The sequence below is a fragment of the Chiloscyllium plagiosum genome, unplaced genomic scaffold (assembly GCF_037043375.1).
Source record: "Chiloscyllium plagiosum isolate Xiang-an unplaced genomic scaffold, Cpla_swu_hap1 HiC_scaffold_28, whole genome shotgun sequence".
Taxonomy (NCBI): domain Eukaryota; kingdom Metazoa; phylum Chordata; class Chondrichthyes; order Orectolobiformes; family Hemiscylliidae; genus Chiloscyllium; species Chiloscyllium plagiosum.
In genome coordinates, this window is record NW_028270166.1 from 3,151,215 (window position 1) to 3,173,372 (window position 22,158).

A 22,158-nucleotide genomic window follows, 5' to 3' on the forward strand; every position below is an offset into this window, starting at 1 on the left:
GCAAGTATTCCCTGTCAGTGCTACCTTCTCCACAGCCTCCCTACATTCTTGGACATCCTGACAAACAGCTAGCCTACTTGCTGGACTACAAGTCCGGATCCCATCCCCCTGCCAAATTAGTTTAAACTGTTAATGGTGGGACTGTCCATAAGGGTCCTGACATTCCAGGTCCTAATCTTCTTCATGAGAGAGTGGAAGGTGCCTGTGCAAGATGTAGGGAAACAGTTACACGTTGGCTATCACTTGGGCTTAGTAGGACAAGGTCTTGGTCCAGTGGCAAGATGTGGCCAAGACAACTGGAGATCAGGCACTGCTGTTTGACTTGAAATTGCCTGCAATGGAGTGCAGACACAGTTTGGCACTGGGTTAGTGCGAGGTCCAAGGTGAGGAAAGTGGGTAGAAGGGGAGAGAACTGGAAGGACAGTATGCCTGCTGGTCATTCTCAGTCTGTGATTGTGAAATCACTGAGCTGGGTGTGGGAGGTTATAAAATCACTGAACTGGGGAGGGCGGTGAGTATATACAAATACTGGTCTGGTAGGAGTTTATATAAGCAGTGGGCTGGGAGGGTGTTATAAAGTTACTGGTTTGGATGTTTAAAGACAATAAAAACATTGGGCTGAAGTAGTTATATAAATGCTGGGTTGACAGTGTTATAATATTACTGGGCCGTGAGGTGTTATAAAGTTATTGGGGAGGATTAGATAAACACTGGGCTGGGGGATGTTCTATAATTACTGGGATGTTATTATAAACACTAGCTGGAGGTAAGGGAAATCTCACTGCAGTAGCAGCTCAGGCGAGCTTGCTTTGAGCACCAGAAAATGCAGTTTGGAGCCCATCAGGAGATGGAAGGAGTGGTGCTCAGGCCTCTGTATCGGGAGCTGCATGAGCAGGAGAGGTCGAGCCGAATCTGAGGAAGGTGAGGGAAGGCAGGCAGGCAGTTGCAACAGACGCCTGAATGAATGTGGGAGGAATGGACAATATTGAGAGAAACAGCAGAAACCGGGAGAAAAATTTGGTGGGAAAGAAGTCTCTATTACTTCACCAAGAGGCTAACCTTATGTTGAGTGGCAGTTCTAAAGAAAGGTCACTGGATATAAAATGTTGACTGCTTTCCTCTGATGCTGCGAAACCTGAGTTTCTTCAGCTGTTTCTTATTTTGTTTATAATATATGAACTTAGAGGGATGAAGAATACTAGGAGAGAATTTGGATGCTATAAGCTGAGGTTGATTCATTCTTGTCAAGATTTCTATGCATATCCTTCCCAGGACCAGTGACTAAATAATGCCTGGAGATGCTAAGGCACCTTGAGGTGTCCCTAGCCTGAGATCCACTCATTGGTTGAGCCAGAAATCCCCAGGTTATACTGTTCCATTGAATCATAGGATTAACAACTGAAGCATTGCAATGGAACCATCCAGGAAATTGAGGCAACTTACATTAGATTCAAAATTACTATTCTCCAGGTAATGTTTGTTCTTCCATATATCTAATTTCGTTAGATAATTAAAAGGCGAATTAGTCAGGAAAATTTGCACCTTCCACAGACTATAGGCAAAGAAATTTGTGTTATGGAACTATAGTGATGTTGTAGATGGAGGTACGATAAAGACAAACTATAGTATAACTTAATGATGGGACAGGCTAGAGGAGCTGAATTATCTCTTGTTGCTGAATTCCTTAAATATCATGGGACTAGGAAATGGCCTGTAATTTAGTTGTGGACCAGTGAAACGTTCTAGACTTTCACAACTTAGACCAACTGTACTTCTGTCCTCTGCCTTTGACTTCTCTTTTTAGAACAATGCCCTATAAGAAAGGGTGGTTACAGGAATAGATTGTAAATGTAGGGGCTGTTCTCTTTCGGGACATTGAGAGAAGATTTAATGAAGGTAATTAAAATCATGAAAGATCCGAACAGAGCTAATGGAGAGCTATTTCCATTGGTAGATACGTGCAGAACAAGAGATTCTGAACTAAGGTGATTGCAAAAGAACCACAAATGGCATGAAGGAAAGCCTCTTTAGGCAGCAAGTGATTAGGAATGTATTCCCTGAGACTGTGAAGGCAGATTCAATCATAGTTTTCATAAGGAACTTTAAATCTAATATCTGAAGAAAAAAATAAAGCAAGACTTTGGAGAAAAGGCAAAGGAATAGCTGAGTTGCTGTTAGAGAGATTTGGCACTGATGAGCCATATTGTCACTTCCTGTGTTGTAATGGTTCTACAATCTATAAGTTTTTTTTGTGCTTGTTTTGCTTTGTGTGCATGCAGTGAGTAATGAGTTAATAGCTTTGCAGAAGCTTAGATTGTTTCTTACTTTCTGGTCCTGGAAACATGACAAAAAATTGTTTTCGCTTTACAGTAAGCTTATAAAATGACTTCCTTTCCCCTTGCTGGGAAAAGGTATATACCAAAGGGTTATTCCTGGAAATGGTGTTGAGGAAATGCAAGTGCTGTTATGTTGTGAATTATGCATTGGGACTTATTTATTAAGGACATTTAAGGTTTTGCGCCAAGTTTTGTATTCTTGTTTTCTCCCATTTCCAGAAGTCTTGCGAAGTGTTTTTCATTATCCTCACTAAATGTTCTCAGTTGTAGCTCAGTTGTTAGCATACTTGCCTCTGAGTCAGCACTCCCGAGATTGGAGCACAGCATCTTGGCAGACAGTTCCAGTGCCAGTACTGAAGGAATGCATCACTGCCACTGGTGCCATTTTTCAGATCAGATTTTAAACCATCTGACCCCTCAGCTGATGAGAAAGATCCTACATGACAATCTGAAGAGCAGGTGAATGTATTCTGGGCTATTTATTTCAAATTCAACGTTACTGAAACGGATAATCTGGTCACTGGCTGTTTGGTGTCAGTGCTTCTGTGGGAGCTTTGTATGCAAACTAACTGTTTGATCCTAAATTGCAAGTGTCTAAACTTCAAAACACTTCATTAATGCAAACACTCTTTCAGACATTCCAAGGACCTGAAAGGTTGCAAATCTGTCTCATGCAGCAGTTTTCATCATACCTTTAATAGTGTTTACAGCACAGAAGGAGGCCATTCAGTCCATCAGTTTCTGCTGTTTGATTAAAGATGTTATTCCAATAATCCCCTTTTCCCGCTCTTGGTCCAAAGACCTAGAGGCTATGGCAATGCAAGTGAATATCTAAATATTGCTTAAATGTTACAAGGTGTTCTGACTCCCCTACCTTTTAATGCAGATTTCCAGACTCCTAGCACCCTGTGGGAACAAATTTGTCCTCAACTCCCCTCTTATCATTCTACCTGCTGGCTTAAATCTATGTCATCTGGTTTTGCCCCCTCTATGTTCAGAGAAAAGTGCTTTCCTATCCACCTTATTTGTGCCCCCAACCATCTTATGCACTTCTGTCAAGTCCCCTGTCAAACTTCACTGCTCTAAGCAAAGCCACCCCAGCCTATCTGGTCTTGCCTCTTAGCACAGACCCTCCAGTCCAGGCAGCTTGCTGGTAAATCTTCTCTCTGCTTTCTCCAGTGCAGTCTCATCCTTCTTATACTGTAGTGACTTGACCTGCATGCAGTGCTCCAGTTGTGGCATAAACAGTGTTTCATATAAGAGTCCTACAATTCATGATGTAAACCCTTGCATTGATAGCCCTCCCCAAATGTAGAAATGCCCATTTTTTTTGTGCTTTCCCTGAGTCTACCTGCTTGACCATTGATATGTTCCTGCAGTTTCTGGTTATCCTTCTCACCCCTTAGCATTCTGCCAATTTTTCATTTGAGAACTTTTCAATCTTCTAGTCACACAAACATCCCTATGCCATCACCCTCTGCTTTCTGTTTCTCAGCCAATTTTGGATCCAACATGCCATCTTGCATTGAATCCCATGGGCTCTTATTCTCTTGACCATTCTGCCACGTGGGACCTCATCAAAAGCTTTACTTAAGTCAATGTAGATCACATCAAATGCATTACCCTCATCAACACTCCTGCTTACCTGCTTTAAAAAATCAGATTTGTCATACACTACTTTCTCTTAACAGATTCATGCTGACCAACCTTGATTAACTCATGCCTCTCCAAATGTGGATGTATTCTGTCCGTCAGAATTCTTTCTAATAACTTCCCAAAACCAAAGTGAGACAGAGTAGCCTGTAATTTCCTGATCTATTCTAGCAATCCTTCAGCCCTCTGCAACTTCCTTGTGACCAGAGTCAAACTGAAAATTACTGCCAGGGTGGATGATATCTTCTCCTCCCTTGCACCCTTCCCCACACACAATTACCTGGCAATTCTTCTGGGTCCACACACAGACTATAACTTTAGTTTCTCGAATGGCCCCTAGTTATTCTCTACCTCTTCATCTTTTTAAAAAATCTTTTGGATTTCCTTTATTCCACCCATCAATGGTTTCTCATGCACTCAGCTTTCCCATTTCCTTTAAACACCTCTATCTTACCTCCCTTGTGCTCTCCTCTCTCGTTTTCTCTACTCCTTAGCCTTAGCTGTGTGGTATAGCTTTTCATTTCCTTAATACTAACCTTATGTCCCTTGTCACCCAGATTTCTCCAGTCCTGTTCCTACCTTTTACCTCTTCAGGAGCAAATTTGCTCTGTAATGTTGCTGTTACTCCCTTGTCTGCCTCCCACTGCTCTGGCAGTTCTATTAATAGGTAGCTGTTGCTTGTCCACCTGGGCCAAACTGTATCTTATCATTTTGTATAATTATTCAAACCTAACAGAACTATTGACATTATTTCCAAAATGATCCAATACTGATTAAACTTCCACCTTCTTGGACTCATTTCTGAATATTAGATTCAGAACCACCCCTGCCTTGATGGGTTTTCTACATGCTTGCTGAAAAAGCTGGTGAGTGCAATTTAAGAATTTTGTTCCTTCCCTACCTTGCAGAATAAAACTCTCCCAATTAATATTTCAGATATTAATCTCAAATTAGTTATTACTGCCTTATTATTCTTTGAAATGTGATTATCTGTTTGATCTTCTATCCTTGATTTATTTGTACACCCTCAATAGCATGTTTGTCTTCATTTCTACTTATATGCCCTCATTTGATGATTCTTGCAAGACATCATAACTCCAAATTATAATTAATTCCTGGATCAATATTGCGATCCTCCCCTCTTCTATCTTTTCCCTCTCTTCTGTCTGACTACCCCATAACCAGCGATATTGTGTTGCAAATTGGTCCATCTTTCTAGAGTCTCACTCATAGGATTTCCTATTCATACACATCTACCTGTACATTCAACTTAGCTATTTTGTTCCTCAGCGTCCTTGTATAAAAATACTTTTCATTTAGCTTTGTTAAACTCACTTCTTTCTTACCTAGCCCATGTTTCTTCTGATTTGGAGATGCCGGTGTTGGACTGGGGTGCACAATGTTAAAAATCACACAACACCAGGTTATAGTCCAACAGGTTTAATTGGAAGCTAGTGTGCTTCCAATTAAACCTGTTGGACTATAACCTGCTGTTGTGTGATTTTTAACCATGTTTCTTCTGCCTCTTGAACTCCTCATTCTGCTTTAACTTCTAATTTCATCACTGCTTCTATCCCTTTTCAACATAACAAGATCTCCTCTCCCTGCCAATTCAGTTTAAATCCACTCCAGCCTCATGAGAAATGTTGGTGCCTGGATGTTGGTCCTGCTTGTTTCAGTTCAGCTGTAACCTATCCAACTTGTACATATCTCACCAAAACGTAACAGTCCCAGTGCTTCAAGAATCTAAAGTCCTGCCTCCAGCAGCATCTCTCCAGCCATATATTCACCTGCTCTACCCTTCTAAATCTATACTGTCTGTTGCAGAGTAATGGAAGTAACCTGGAAATAATTACCTTTTTGGAAATCCTGCTTTTAAACTTCCTAAACTCCCTAAAGTCTGCCTGCAGGATCTTTTTTCCTCTTTCTTCCTATGTCATTGATCCCAACATAGACCACGAGCTCTGGCTGTTGAGCCTCTCCTTCAGAATGTCTCGCAGCCATCCTAGGCAATATACCATCCTGGAGTCACAACTATGACCACAGAACTGTCTGACCTGTCCCCATCTCACCTGTATTTATTTAACTCTTGTGGGTTGAGTGATGTGTTAAAATTGAGGGACATTGGTGCCTTTGACCTCCTAGTGGTCTGATCTAATGTTTCCACTGGATGAACCAATTTTTAGTGTCGCACCTGTGCTGCAGTTGTTGGATTTCCTACCAAATGCTCATCCTGATTGATAAACATTCCTGCTCTTTTTTTTTCCAAGGTTAAAAATCGCACAACACCAGGTTATAGTCCTTCAGGTTTATTTGGAAGCACTGGCTTTCGGAGCACTGCTTCTTCATCAGGTGACCACTGTTAAAAAGGATTAGGTATAATCAAATAAAGAAGGAAAAGGTAAAGTCTTGATAAGGTGTAACAAGGAAAACCATTATCAGTGACAGCATGAAAAAGAATTAGGCAATTGTTGGAAATTGTTGACATTATTAAATTTAGAAGGCTGCTCACGTTAATTCTGCTTTCTTCCATATGATGGTGTGTTTCTTTCAGTCTATCTGCTTGAATTCCTGTCTTGCGATCTAATGTTTGTGTATGCAGGTCTATATGTGCTCTCATTTACAAATATTGGGATTTTTTTTGTTTTGTAATTTGACCACAGTCTTCTCCGTTAAACGGAGGCTTCATCTGTCTGTTCCATTAGCTCAAGATGATGATTTTAAAAATTCCACAGCGTATTTTGCACTAACCAGCATTCATCTCTGAACCAAAAGCAGATTGACTAATCATTCATCTTTTTGTAATTTTCAGAAACTTGTGCACATATGACGTCATGTTTATTTATACAACTGTGACTGGCATTGAGAGGCGAGTGTCAGACACTCCATAGAATCAATCACCTTGTGTTATTAAACTGCAAGTCAACTTTACGTAAATCCACAGCCTAGCGTAGCCACAGGCTTTGACAGGCAGTTTCTTAGGCTGCAATGTAGCTATAATTCCTACTTGAAGGGTTATTTATTGTTTTTGTTAACTATAAACCCAGTTTCTAAGTGTAACTAAAATACTGGAGAAGGTTGACATCGGGCGAAGTAATTTGCCATTGCTGGAGTTTATTACTCTGTCTGGTTTCAGCTTCTATTTAAATTCTTGTCCATTTTCCTTCATTTTTCCTTCTCTCTCAATCCCTCAGACAGTGTTGACAGGCACTATTCAAGTGAGAGTGGGATTTTGGGCAATTCCTCATAATGGATGTTGGTGAGCTTCTATTCCAGTTTGATGAGCTCTGAAATGTGAGGTAAAGCCCAGTGTCTGCAATCTACACACACTGCCACAGGCAAGGTAGACGGTGTGTGCAGAGTCAGATGGATGCATTATTTGGAGTCTTGTGCGCCCTCTCTTTGAAACCTCAACTTTGCTTTAGCATGTTGTCAATAACACATCTGTGTGTTTGTTTCCTTCCTGATTTTGGTCAGTCACAAACCTTGGTGTCCCATGAGTCTGAGACTCTGTTGACCTTGTCTCAGTTGCTTCGAGGGCATCCTTTCTGCTATCTTCCGGGAAGTCTGCTATCATAACCAAGTTCCAAATGCAGTTGTTGCTTTAAGAGTCTATAAACAGTTATATCAATGATGTGTTGTTACTGCTGAAGTTGCCCTTGAATGATTAGTGCTTCAACGATAGATTAGATTAGTTTAGATTAGATTCCCTACAGTGTGGAAACAGGCCCTTCGGCCCAACAAGTCCACACCGACCCTCCGAAGAGCAACCCACCCAGACCCATTCCCCTACACCTAACACTATGGACAATTTAGCATGGCCAATTCACCTGACCACATCTTTGGACTTGTGGAGGAAACCGGAGCACCCAGAGGAAACCCACGCAGACACGGGGGGAATGTACAAACTCCACACAGACAGTTGCCCGAGGCGGCAATTGAACCCAGGTCCCTGGTGCTGTGAGGCAGCAGTGCTAACCACTGAGCCACCGTACCGCCCATGGGAGTTGTCATGGGAGAGGATACTGCTATTGCCACGGGATTTTCAGGATCTTGATAGTGCTGCTTCCCCAGTGCTTTGAGGTTCCGACTTAAATACCTACTCTGTGTAGACAGTCAGCACCACTGTTTAATAATTATAAATTAAATTCAGTCCTGCTTGAACCTCATATGTACTTGTTTTCTAACGTTCTTCACAAATCATGGGGCCATGATCCCCAGCCAATATTTCTTTCCTCAAAACTAGGGATACTGAAGTATCATATTAACATCATACATCTGAGATCTTTGCACATGCCAGAGATGAAAACTCTGTGAAAACAGAGATCGTTCCTCTATAACTAAGTGTTACACCTATTTCCCAACAAAGCTGCTGTCTGGCTGACTGCCATCCTTTCTATTCCCCATATCCAGCATGACAGAATCTGAGTGAAAGTCTCTCTTTTCTAACACATTTTTTCATTTTTAAATGCTGCCTCAAATCCATTTTCTTGAACGAAGTTTCTCGCTACCAGTTCCAGTCGCTCTCCCACTGCTTTATGGGCATATTTCTACTCCTATCTGTGAAATACCTTGCAGAATTAGTCTGTGAAAGGTGCTGTTTAACACTGCAGCATGTTGGCGTTTGGTGGTGTTTGGCATTTACAGTATCTTATGCCTTGTTTTTGCTCAATTTTCCAAACACTGCCTCATAGAAATCACTGGTCAACCATATGTTTGGTTATAGTGGTCCTTTTTGTCCACATGAACTAATTCTATTAGAAAAATGCCTAAACATAATAAAGGTAAATTTATTTCAGTCTGTTATATCTAGGTTACAGACATCTCCTGTCATTCTGTATCCAAGGAATTAAAACACTCCATTGATTGAAAAGCAATTTGAATCCTGGAATTAAGAGTTTAATGATGACTATGAATCCATTATCGATTATCGGAATACCCCATTTGGTTCCCTAATGTCGGTTATGGAAAGAAATTTTCCATCCCTACCTGGTCTGGCCTACATGTGACTCCATACCCACAGTAGTGTGGTTGATTCTCAACTGCCCTTTGGGCAATTAGGGATGGGCAATAAATGCTGCCTGTGCTGCAACCCAGCACTCTCTGAACAAAACTACAAGACTCCAGGACAAGTTGAACTAATGGAGTTAAGAGAACCAACGTACAAAAATAGACTGCTACACAGTAAGCAGCCAGTGCTATGATGCAGTATCACAAAAGGGGTTCATGTGTCAGAATAGCCACTTGCTTTTATACAGCATTCTAAGAGCTACAAGACATCATGATTTTATACAAAAGTGATCAACAAACAAAATCTGACACAGAGCAACATATGAAGGCAACTAAGGAGATGACGATCATTTGTCAAGAAAGACATATTTTAAAAAGTTTTGTATAATAGGAGGGAGACGGTCAAAAGTTTAGGGAAGGAATCTCAGAATTTGGGGCCAAGGCAGTTGAGAGCATGGCTATAAACATCAGACGAGAAAGTGAGGTCTGCAGATGCTGGAGATCAGAGCTGGAAATGTGTTGCTGGAAAAGCGCAGCAGGTCAGGCAGCATCCAGGGAACAGGAGAATCGACGTTTCGGGCATAAGCCCTTCAAGGGCTTATGCCCGAAACGTCGATTCTCCTGTTCCCTGGATGCTGCCTGACCTGCTGCGCTTTTCCAGCAACACATTTCCAGCTATAAACATCAGAGGCAATTAAAACTATGATGCCTAAAAGGCCACAATTAGAAAGGTGCAGAGATGCAGTATTGAATAATCAGTGTTGTGCAATCTATTAGCCAATACCAACATGCAGAAGTTCAGGAACCTAGATGCTGTAATTCACATTTCCCATTAGTAAATAATAAATGACTAACAGAAAATTGTTTGACATGATTTGATACTCCTCCAGATGGTGAATGCACGCAGACTTTAACCTTCCTACAAATCTTCTCACAAACTTTCCTACATATTTATTGGGAAAATGATCAGAGAGTGCATTTTTATTCTTTATTCACTCATGCGATGAAGGAGTCTCATACTTGAATTAGTTAAAGGTAAGGTGTTTTCTTATTGCTGCAGTAGGCAATTTAGTATTGAACACAGTCCTTTTTTTTTTCAAGCTGTCCATTAGAACTAGAGGGCGTAGGTTTATGGTGAGAGAGAAAAAGTTTAAAAGGAACGGAAAGGGCAACCTTTTCACACAGAGGTTGGTACGTGTATGGAATGAGCTGCCAGAGGAAGTGGTGGACTCTGATACAATTACAACATTTAAAAGGCATCTGGATGGGGTCATGAATAGAGTCATAGAGATTTACAGCACGGAAACTGACCCTACGATCCAATTCATCCATACCGACCAGATATCCTAACCTAATCTAGTCCCATTTACCAGCACTTGGCCCATATCCCTCTTCCCGTCCCCTTTCCTATTCATATATCAATCCAGATGCCTTTTAAATGTTGTCATTCTACCAGCCTCCACCACTTCCTCTGGCAGCTCATTACATATATGCACCAACCTCTGCATGAAAAAGCTGCCCCTTAGGTCCCTTTTATACCTTTTCCCTCTAGCGGCTAAACCTATGCCCTCTAGATTAGATTACTTACAGTGTGGAAACAGGCCCTTCGGCCCAACAAGTCCACACCGACCCGCCGAAGCGCAACCCACCCATACCCCTACATTTACCCCTTACCTAACACTACGGGCAATTTAGCATGGCCAATTCACCTGACCTGCACATCTTTGGACTGTGGGAGGAAACCGGAGCACCCGGAGGAAACCCACGCAGACACGGGGAGAACGTGCAAACTCCACACAGTCAGTCGCCTGAGGCGGGAATTGAACCCGGGTCTCTGGTGCTGTGAGGCAGCACCGTGCCGTGCCGCCCACAGTTTTGGACTCTCCCAACCCAGGGAAAAGTCTTTGTATATTTATTCTATGTATGCCCCTCATTTTATAAACTGCTATAATGTCACCCCTCAGCCTCCGATGCTCCAGGGAAAACAGCCCCAAACTGTTCAGCTTCTCCTCCCTATTGCTCAGATCCTCCAACCCTAGCAACATCCTTGCAAATCTTTTCTGAACCCTTTCATGTTTCACAACATCCTTCTGATAGGAAGGAGACCAGAATTACACAAATATTCTAAAAGTGGCCTAACCAACATGCTGTACAGCTGAAACATGACCTCTCCAACTCCTATACTCAATACTCTGATCAGTACAGGAAAGCATACCAAACGCCGCCTTCACTATCCTATCTACCTGCAACTGTACTTTCAAGGAACTATGAATCTTCACTCCAAGGTCTCTCCATTCAGCAATACTCCCTAGAACTTTACCATTAAGTGTATAAATGCTGCTCTGATTTCCTTTTCCAAAATACAGCACCTCATATTTATCTAAATTAACTCCATCTGCCATTCCTCAGGCCATTGGCCCATCTGATCAAGATCTCATTGTAATCTGAATTAACCTTCTTCACTGTCCACTACACCTCCAATTTTGGTGTTATTTGCAAACGTACCAATTAATATCTTCTATGTTCATATCCAAATCGTTTATATAAATGATGAAAAGCAGTGGACCTAGCACTGATCTTTGTGGCATTCCACTGGCCACAAGCCTCCAATCTGAAAAGCAACCCTCCGTCACCACTACCACCCTCTGTCTCCTACCTTTGAGCCAGTTTTGTATCCAAATGGCTAGTTCAGGGTTCATTGCAGGTTTTGCATAGCCATCAAGTTTCAGTTCTATGTCTGTTGAAATAAAGCTTAGAGCTTGATTTTATGACCTTGCTAGCATCTTTTGGTAATTGGTGTCTTTGGACTCCCAGATTCCTCTGTTCTGTTGCTCCCCTGCCCCACGTTGACTTGACCTTCCAAGCAAGGTGACTTTCCTATTTCTCCTGTCAAAATATACAAACTCCTATTTGCCTGAGCTGACTGATGTACAGTCATAGATATGAAATGTTAACTGTTTTTCTGTCCAAATGCTGTCCAACTTCTGAGTGTTCCCATCAATTTCTGTAATTAATGTCTTTAGTAAACTCAAATTGCTTATTTCAGCTTAGTTTCACCCATATTGGCAAGACTCAGATTAAGAGCTGGATGAAATGAGGATGAAACCTTCACTGTTTCTCTTGTGCCATTATGAGCTAGTGTTGCAACTCTGAAATCTGCTGGAAGAGTAGCAGCTTCTAACTCAGTATGATACAAGGCATATGATCTTCTCGCTGTTGTAACCATAGCAATTGTTTGAGCTTTCCCATCAGTCATGCCATAATTCTGTCAGTGCCTGGTATAATTTTTCAAATAAAAACATGCGATTTGTTTTGTATCTTATTGAGTACCTTAGCTACAATTCAGGGCCTCTTGTGCTGAGGTAGAGTCCCTACTCCTGAACTGGGAGACCTCTACTCAAGTCCCAACCTGCTCCAGAGGTGTTTAATAACATCTCTGAACAGGTTGATTTAAAAATGGGTTAAATTAAAAAAAAAAATACCTTGCATACAAGCCATCACAGTTGCCTTTTCTGTATGACTAGATAAAAGTATCAACAGGGCAAATTACTACCAATTCATGTATTTTTGGTTGAAGTAGGAATGTTGGCCTAGTCACCATGAAAACCTTTTGTATTTTGCTAAATAGTGTCATGGAATCTTTTCTGTGTGCTGAAATGGGGAAATAGTCTCCTCTAACAGTATCTCTGACAATGTAACAGTCCTTCAGTCTGGCTAAAGTGTCAGCTCAGATTAGGTCTCGGAGAGAAACTTGAGCCTATGTACTTCTAACCGAGGCATTAGTTTTTTCCAGTTGAACTGAGACTGACTTTATTTTACATTGTTTCCATTGTGCCTTGAGTTATTTCTTTTACAACGTTTGAATTTTTCTAATTGTGCCCTACACCAAAGAAGTTCAAAATATGTTGAATGTCTTCAAAATGTGTTAGATTAGTCTTTTAAAAAGGCTTTTATTTTCTTTCCAACAGCGGATCACCATTCCAAGGCCAGATTGCCCAAATGAAGTGCGGACATTCACGTTTTACCTTTGTAATGTCGGCAGGGATAATCCCCAGTGCAGCTTTGACTGTATTCAGCAGTATCAATCCCGGTAAGTTTCTGTTTCTGCTATTATGCCAGGGACAGCACTTAAACCTTAGCTCAACTGTACAGCACAGAGCCAGGCCATTTGTCTCAACTGGACTGTACCAATGATGCTGCACCTCCTGCTTCATTTCAGCATGGGGCGGCACAGTGGCTCAGTGGTTAGCACTGCTGCCTCACAGCACCAGGGACTCTGGTTCGATTCCAGCTTTGTGGAGTTTGCACATTCTCCCCGTGTCTGCGTGGGTTTCCTCCAGGTGCTCCAGTTTCCTCCCACAAACCAAAGATGTGCAGGCTAGTTGAATTGGCCATGTTAAATTGCCCATAGTGTTCAGCAACATGTAGGTTGGATGCATTAATTGGGTAAATATATGATAGCATGGCAGGGGAATGGATCTGGGTGGATTACTCTTTGGAGGGTCAGTATGGACTTGGGGCCTGTTTCCACACTCTAGGGATTCTATGATTCATCTCATTTTGTCATATCTCATTATTTTCTTCATGTTTATTTAGAGCCATAGAGTCATACAGCACAGAACAGACCCGACGGCCCAACTCATTCATGTCCCCTTTTTGCCTTCCTGATTTCCGTCTTAAGTATACTCCTACTGCCTTTATACTCTTCTAAGGATCCACTCGATCTATTCTGTCTATACCTTATATATGCTTCCTTCTTTTTCTTAACCAAACCCTCAATTTCTTTAGTCATCCAGCATTCCCTATACCTACCAGCCTTTCCTTTCACCCTAACAGGAATATACTTTCTCGATTCTCGTTATCTCATTTCTGAAGGCTTCCCATTTTCCAGCTGTTTCTTTACTTGCGAACATCTGCCCCCAATCAGCTTTTGAAAGTTCTTGCCTAGTACTGTCAAAATTGGCCTTTCTTCAATTTAGAACTTCATATTTTCTCCATTCCCTGGGTAAAGAGGTTTCTCTTGAGCTTAGTAGTAGATTTATTAGTGATCACCTTCTGTTTATAAACTGATTTGGAGATGTCGGTGTTGGACTGGGGTGTAAAAGGTAAAAAATCACACAACACCACTCCTCAGCACCACACTCTACCGCAAACCCACGGATAACCTCACGATGATACACTCCTTCAGCTTCCACCCGAAACATATTAAAACAGCCATACCCTATGGACCAGCCCTACGCATACACAGGATCTGTTCAGATGAGGAGGAATGTGACGGGCACTTGGGAGTACTCAGGGATACCCTCATAAGAACAGGATATGATGCACAACTAATCATCTGCCAGTTCCGATGTGCCAGAGCAAGGAACCGTAATGACCTCCTCAGGAGATAGACACGTGCTGCAACCGACAGGGCACCCTTCGTTGTCCAGTACTTCCCAGGAGCTGAAAAACTACGCCATGTTCTTCGCGGCCTGCAACACATTATCAATGAGGATGAGCACCTCATCAAGACCTTCCCCACATCTCCAATTCTCACCTTTTAACAACCACCAAACCTCAAACAGATCATTGTTCGTGGCAAACTGCCCAGCTTTCAGGACAACACCAGGCAACCTTGTCACGATAGACGCTGGAAGACGTGTCACAATGTCAACACGGGTACCGCCATTACACATGGGGACACCTTCCACCATGTACGTGGCAGGTTCTCTTGTGACTCAGCCAACGTTGTCTATCTCATATGCTGCAGGCAAGGATGCCCTGAGGCATGGTACATTGGCAAGATCAAACAGAGGCTATGGCAATAGATGAATTGGACACCACAGAAGAATCTCCAAACAGAACTGTTCCCTCCCAGTCAGAACACTTCAGCGGTCCGAGACATTCAACCTTGGCCTTTGGGTGACCATCCCCCAAGGCGGACTTCGGGACAGGCAACAGTGAAAAGTGACTGAACAGAGGCTGATAGCCAAGTTCGGTACCCATGGGGATGACCTCAACTGAGACCCTGGGTTCATGTCACACTACAGATGACCCCATTGCAGTGCAGATAGACACACACTCTCTTTTCTCTCTCACACGCACACACACTCATAACCCACCACACATGCACACGCACGCACAAATATATATAAAAAAGTTTGTGGGGTGAATTTATACTTGCAGAATTACATTTTACTTTGCTCAAAAACTGCATGAATCCATGTAAGATTCTGAAAATCCGTTTTTGAGATTAGAATCAGTCTGACCATTATGGCACAGACAGCCTCACAGGGCGTTAACACCTTCAATACCTTATCTGGGCTGACATGACACCAGTTGTTAAAGTGCACTTGAGAATGTAACTTTTTAAAAAAGTTTTCCGATTTACATATGAAAGAACTGATACCAACATGGTCATTCTAAAAGATGAGAGTCTTCAACAAATAGGTCTTTTTCAATATATAATTTCAATTACATCACACTGGAAACTTTTGCTATAAATTCTGTGTCTTATAATCTTATTCTTCGCAATCACCTGATGAAGGAGCAGCACTTCAAAAGCTAGTGCTTCCAAATAAACCTGTTGGATTATAACCTGGTGTTGTGTGATTTTTAACTGTTTATAAACTGCTAGTGTTGGACTCTACTGCAGTTAGAAACATCTCCCTATCTACAATGACAAACCCCCATTCATATTTTCGGTCTTTTTCAAGTCATCCTTCACTCTATCTAAGCATAAAAGCTCTAACACGTCCAATGTTTCTGATAGCTATAACTCTCCATCCATCTCATTTTAATTAATCTCTTTGACATGTTATGACACGAGTTTGAGCAGCTGGGGCTTGAACTCTGGCCTCTGGCCCAGCGGTGTACACACCACTATTGCGCTGCAAGGACTCTTACTGCTCAGACTTGTATCATTGTTTATTTCCTTCTCCAGTGCCTCATATCCTTTTAGTAATAGGAAGTACGAACTGTGTTTGGCATTTCTATTGTTCTAATTCAAATTGTTATTCAAATCGGAGAGAGCACATACATCAGTTATAACACTCGAATCAGATCTTTAGCACGCTCATATTATATAATCCATAATGGTACTCTGGCAAATTATATCATACAGTTCCAGTATGACTATATCATTCTTTATTGAGCTCACAGTTAACTATGGCAATCCTGGTACATCTTGTTGTACAATCCAGTACAATTGTAACAAACTTAATATACGGTTTCTACTTCTGAATCTACGTTTTATAGATATAAGACACATGAAGTAACAACAGCATTATTATAGTAGTGACCAGATCAACACCTCCCAGACTGTCAGACATTGTTGAATAATTCTTCAATTCCCCATCCTTTCCTTCATCCAACATCATGAGTTATTCCTGTTTGGCAGAAAGTTGTTTCATCTTGTGATATTCTGATCCCACAAGCAAGATGCACTGCTGTCCTGACACTGTATATAGTACTCTAAAGTGTAGTCAAACCAACTATGCTGCCTTTCAGTTCGGATGAATAGTGTGACGATATAAATGTCATAATTTCATGGCTGTACTTGCTGACGCTGAGAAGCATGTGCATTAGCATCTGTAAATGTTAGATATTTACACATGTCAACTAATGACACTTTTAATGAATGAGTGTACAGAGTCACAGAAATAAAATGCTTTTATTCAGAATTTTAAAAATCGGATTAGTATTGTGCACATGCTCAATCGATGCATTAGTGATAATTACCAATTAAACATAATTTTAAAAGGGTATATTGTTATAATAGTATTTTATAGTGGTAATATAAATAAAATATGGAACAAAGTATAATTTTTTTCAAAATTTAATAATTGTCATGTGTGCATGTGTGTGGAGGGTTGGTTTCAACAGTATGGTGTGTCACAAGTATATCCTTAAGTTTGCTTAATTATTTGTATTTTAATAAATAGTGCCAATTTCTCTAGCTTCTCCCTGCAATAATACTTTCTCAGCTATGGAACAATGATAATGGATCTCTCCAAAATCATTTCCATGGCATTGCGATCTTACTACAATAATCACTGATCAATGATTTGTAAAGATTTAGCATTATCTTTATTTTCATACTGTTATATATTAATCGCATGATCCCTGTTTAAAGATTTATCAATTTGGACCTTGCACATTTTGAATCCTCCATTTCTAAGTACCAAGTGTCTCTACTCCATATAAAGACATATCTTTTCATGTATTTCTTGCTTAATCTTTCTCCAAAATCTGTTTAATTATAGTTCATAAAATTAAACTGCACCCAACATTGGCTAAACCTAATCATTCTACTCTCCAGAAATTGCCTGCAATTCTCTCCATAGCTAAATTTGTTAGGATTTTTTTTGTTTTCGCTCAAGTTCCAATCATTTATTAACATTGACCTCTTGGAAGCTGCTATTGAACTTGCAGTGGTCTAAAAACATTCGTTAATCGCTGTTCTCGCTTTTGTTATGAATTTTGACCAAATTTCTCAACATTTTGTCACACCTCCTTTAATATTGGGTTAATTTTATAAACAGGCTTCCTGTTTTGCATTTTGTCAAATATTTATATATATATATATATAATATATTACCGACTGATATTTCTTTATCATCACTCCCTTTTGATATTCCAACTGACAATTGGGGATTGGTCCCACTGCAAAAGCAAAACGGAGAATGTAACATCCAAAGTCCCAAGATCTCTCATTTCCCTAAATAAACCGTCACATGAGAAATGCCAAAGTGCTTCCAGGACATGGGGAGCCGAAACCTGAGCAAGTCCAGTTAGGTTGATCAGAATGAAAGGTTGCTTGTCCAGTCCTGCTGATCATGTCTCTGCCCACAGGTGGTTGCCTGAACTGTTGAGGGCAATTTATTTTGAGAAGTTATATTACTGCAGTGTAATGTCCTTTTACAGAAGAGAGCAGTGAACTCTCTGTATGTTAAAGTACGCTGTGCATTTAATTTTAGTGTTAACCATTTGTGTGAAATATTTCGTAGGACTTAACCTCTCATTCATCAGAGTTTATAATCTTCCCTTTTGGTAGAAGGAGAATATGGCAAGTGTTGAGAAATTGGGTGTATCATGGGAGATTGCAGAGGGGAAGAGAATTGATGCAAGCAGTGCTCTCTTTTTAGACCATCCTCTTTACCATCCTAAACTGACCTCATTGCTGAGCTCTGGATGTCCCCATGGGTGGAATTAGTACATAGAATACCACAGTGCATAACAGGCCCTTTGGCCCTCGATGTTGTGCCAACCTGTGAAACCAATCTGAAGCCAATCCCTCCTACACAATTCCATTTTCATCCATATGTTTATCCAATGACCATTTAAATGCCCTTAAAGTTGGTGAGTCTACGACTGTTCCATGCCCCAACTACTGAGTAAAGAAACTCCTCTGACATCTGTATATAACTATCATCCCTGAATTTAAAGCTATGTCTCCTCATGCTAACCAACACTATCCGAGGAAAAAGGCTTTCACTGTCCACCCTATCCAACACTCTGATTATCTTATGTCTCAATTAAGTCACCGCTCAACCTTCTGTCTAACGAAAACAGCCTCAAGTCCCTCCACCTTTCCTCATAAGACCTTCCCTCCATTCCAGGCAACATCCTAGTAAATCTCCTCTGCACCCTTTTCAATGCTTCCACATCCTTCCTATAATGTGGTGACCAGAACTATATGCAATACTGCCAAGTGCGGCCGCACCAGAGTTTTGTACAGCTGCAGTATGACCGAAACTCAATCACTCTACCGATAAAAGCTAACACACCATATGCCTTAACAGCCCTATCAACTTGGGTGGCAACTTTCAGAGATCTATGTACGTGGACAGAGGTCTCTCTGCTCATCCACACTACCAAGAATCTTACCATTAGCCCATTATTCTGTATTCCTGTTGCTCCTTCCAAAGTGAATCACCTCACATTTTTCCACATTAAACTCCATTTGCCACATCTCAGCCCAGCTTCGTCACTTATGTATGTCCCTCTGTAACCTGCAACATCCTTCAGCACTGTCCACAACTCCACCAATCTTAGTGTCATCTACAAATTTACTAACCCACCCTTCTACGCCCTCATCTAGGTCATTTATAAAAATGACAAACAGCAGTGGCCCCAAAACACATCTTTGCAGTACACCACCAGTAACTGAACTCCAGGATGAACATTTCCCATCACCCGCCACCCTCTCTCGTCTTTCGGCTTGCCAACTTCTGATCCAAACTGCTAAATCACCCTCAGTCCCATGCCTCCATATTTTGTGCAATAGCCTAACGTGGGGAACCTTATCAAATGTCTTTGTGAAATCCATATCCGCCACATCAACTGCTTTACCCTCATCCACCTGTTTGGTTACCTCAGAGAAGTCAATAGGGTTTGTGAGGCACGATCTACCCTTCACAAAACCATGTTGACTATCCCTAATCAACTTCTCCCTCTCCAGATGGTTAGAAATCCTATCTCTTATAACCTTATACAACATTTTACCCACAACCAAAGTAAGGCTCGCTGGTCTATAATTACCAGAGTTGTCTCGACTCCCCTTCTTGAACAAGGGGGCAACATTTGCTATTCTCCAGTTTTCTGACACTATTCCTGCAGATGATGATGACGACATAAGGATCAAAGCCCAAGGCTGTGCAATCTCATCTCCCCCCTGGCTTCTCCCGAGAATCTTAGGATAAATCCCATCCAGCCGAGGGGACTTATTTATCTTCACACTTTCCAGAATTGCTAACACCTCCTTGTGAACCTCAATTCCATCTAGTCTAGTAGTTTGTGTCTCCGTATTCTCCTCAACAACATAGTATTCACATTGAAGAAAGACAAACAAAAAGTATTCATTTAGAGGTTCCCCTATCTCCTCTGATTCTATGCACAACTTCCCACTACTATTCTTGATTGGCCCTAATCTTTCTTTTGTCGTCCTTTTATTCCTGATCTACCCTTAGGATCAAGGAAAACGCTAAAGCTTTCTATCTGCTAGTGGCTTCTCATGTCTCCTCCTACCTCTTCTTAGCTTTCTCTTTGGGTCTTTCCTGGCTAACTTGTAACACTCAGGCACCCTAACTGAGCCTTCACGTCTCATCTGAACAGTTGGCCGCTGCCTTCCTCTTGACAAGAGATCCAACTACTTTAGTAAACCACAGCTCCATCACTCGACCACATACTTATCAAGGACACGCAGTAGCTGTTCCTTGAATAAGCTCCACTTTTCAAGTGTGCCCATCCTCTGTGGTTTCCTTCCCTATCCTATGCATCCTAAATCTTGCCGAATTGCATCATAATTGCCTTTCTCCCAGCTATAACTCTTTCCCTGCAGTATATACCTGTCCCTTTCTGTCGCTAAAGTAAGCATAACCAACTTATGGTCACTGTCACCAAAGTGCTCGATTGCCAGAGGAACTTGTTTTGTTATATGAAGAGACACGACTGTTTTTTCACCGAGGTTGTAATCTAAATCACTTAGTCACAGAGAGATGTACAGCACGGACACAGATCCTTCGGTCCAACTCGTCCATGCCGACCAGATATCCCAACCCAATCTAGAGTCACCTGCCAGCACCTGGTCCATATCCCTCCAAACCCTTCCTATTCATGTACCCATCCAGATGCCTTTTAAATATTGTAATTATACCAGCATCCACCGCTTCCTCGGGCAGCTCATTCCATACACATACCACCCTCTGAGTGAAAATGTTGCCCCTTAGGTCTCTTTTATATCTTTCCCCTCTCACCCTAAACCTACGCCCTCTAGGTCTGGACTCCTTCACCCTAAGGAAAAGACTTTGTCTATTTATCCTATCCGTGCCCCTCATGACTTTATAAACCTCTATAAGATCACCTCAGCCTCTGATGCTCCAGGGAAAACAGCCCGAGCCTATTCAATCTCTCCCTATAGCTCAAATCCTCCAACCCTGGCAACATCCTTGTAAATCTTTTCTGGACCCTTTCAAGTTTTACAACATCTTTCCGATAGGAAGGAGACCAGAGTTGCACGCAATATTCCAACAGTGGCCTAACCAATGTCCTGTACAGCCGCAACATGACCTCCCAACTCTTGTACTCAATACTCTGACCAATAAAGGAAAGCATACCAAACGTCGTCTTCACTATCCTATCTACCTGCAACTCCACTTTCAAGGAGCGATGAACCTGCACTGTAAGGTCTCTTTGTTCAGCAACATTCCCTCGGACCTTACCATTAAGTGTGTAAGCCCTGCTAAGATTTGCTTTCCCAAAATGCAGCACCTCCCGTTTATCTAAATTAAATTCCATCTGCCACTTCTCAGCCCATTGGCACATCTCATCAAGATCCTGTTGTAATCTGAGGTAAATTTCTTGGCTGTCCACTACACCTCCAATTTTGGTGTCATCAGCAAACTTACTAACTATGCCTCTTATGCTCACATCCAAATCATTTATAGAAATGATGAAAAGTATTGGACCCAGCACCAATCCTTGTGGCACTCTACTGGTCACAGGCCTCCAGTCTGAAAAACAACCCTCCACCGCCACCCTCTGTCTTCTACCTTTGAGCCAGTTCTGTATCCAAATGGTGAATTCTCCCTGTATTCCATGAGATCTAACCTGCTCACCAGTCTCCCATGGGGAACCTTGTCGAACGCTTTACTGAAGTCCATATAGATCACATCTTCCACTCTGCCCTCATCAATCCTCTGTTACTTCTTCAAAAAACTCAATCAAGTTTGTGAGACGTGATTTCCCACGTATAAAGCCATGTTGTCTATCCCTAATCAGCAGTTCAGGCAGCATCCGAGGACAGGCAAAATCGACGTTTCAGGCAAAAGCCCTTCATCAGGAATAAAGGCAGAGAGCCTGAAGCGTGGAGAGATAAGCTAGAGGAGGGTGGGGGTGGGGAGAGAGTAGCATAGAGTACAATAGGTCAGTGGGGGAGGAGATGAAGGTGATAGGTCAGGGAGGAGAGGGTGGAGTGGATAGGTAGAAAAGGAGCTAGGCAGGTCGGACAAGTCCGGACAAGTCAAGGAGACAGTGTTGAGCTGGAGGTTAGAAACTAGGATGAAGTGGGGGAAGGGGAAATGAGGAAGCTGTTGAAGTCCACATTGATGCCCTGGGGTTGAAGTATTCCGAGGCAGAAGAGCGCCTCAGTTTCTAACCTCCAGCTCAACACTGTCTC

General features: G+C 41.8%; 1 protein-coding gene across 1 annotated transcript in view; it reads left to right on the forward strand.

Moving 5' to 3' along the window:
* ell (elongation factor RNA polymerase II) overlaps positions 1 to 22,158 on the forward strand; it is a 118,698-nt gene that overhangs the window by 39,259 nt on the left and 57,281 nt on the right. The window contains exon 3 of the mRNA XM_087975839.1: positions 12,968 to 13,089. Coding sequence (XP_087831965.1) covers positions 12,968 to 13,089 — 122 coding nt within the window. The remainder of the gene's footprint in view (positions 1 to 12,967; positions 13,090 to 22,158) is intronic.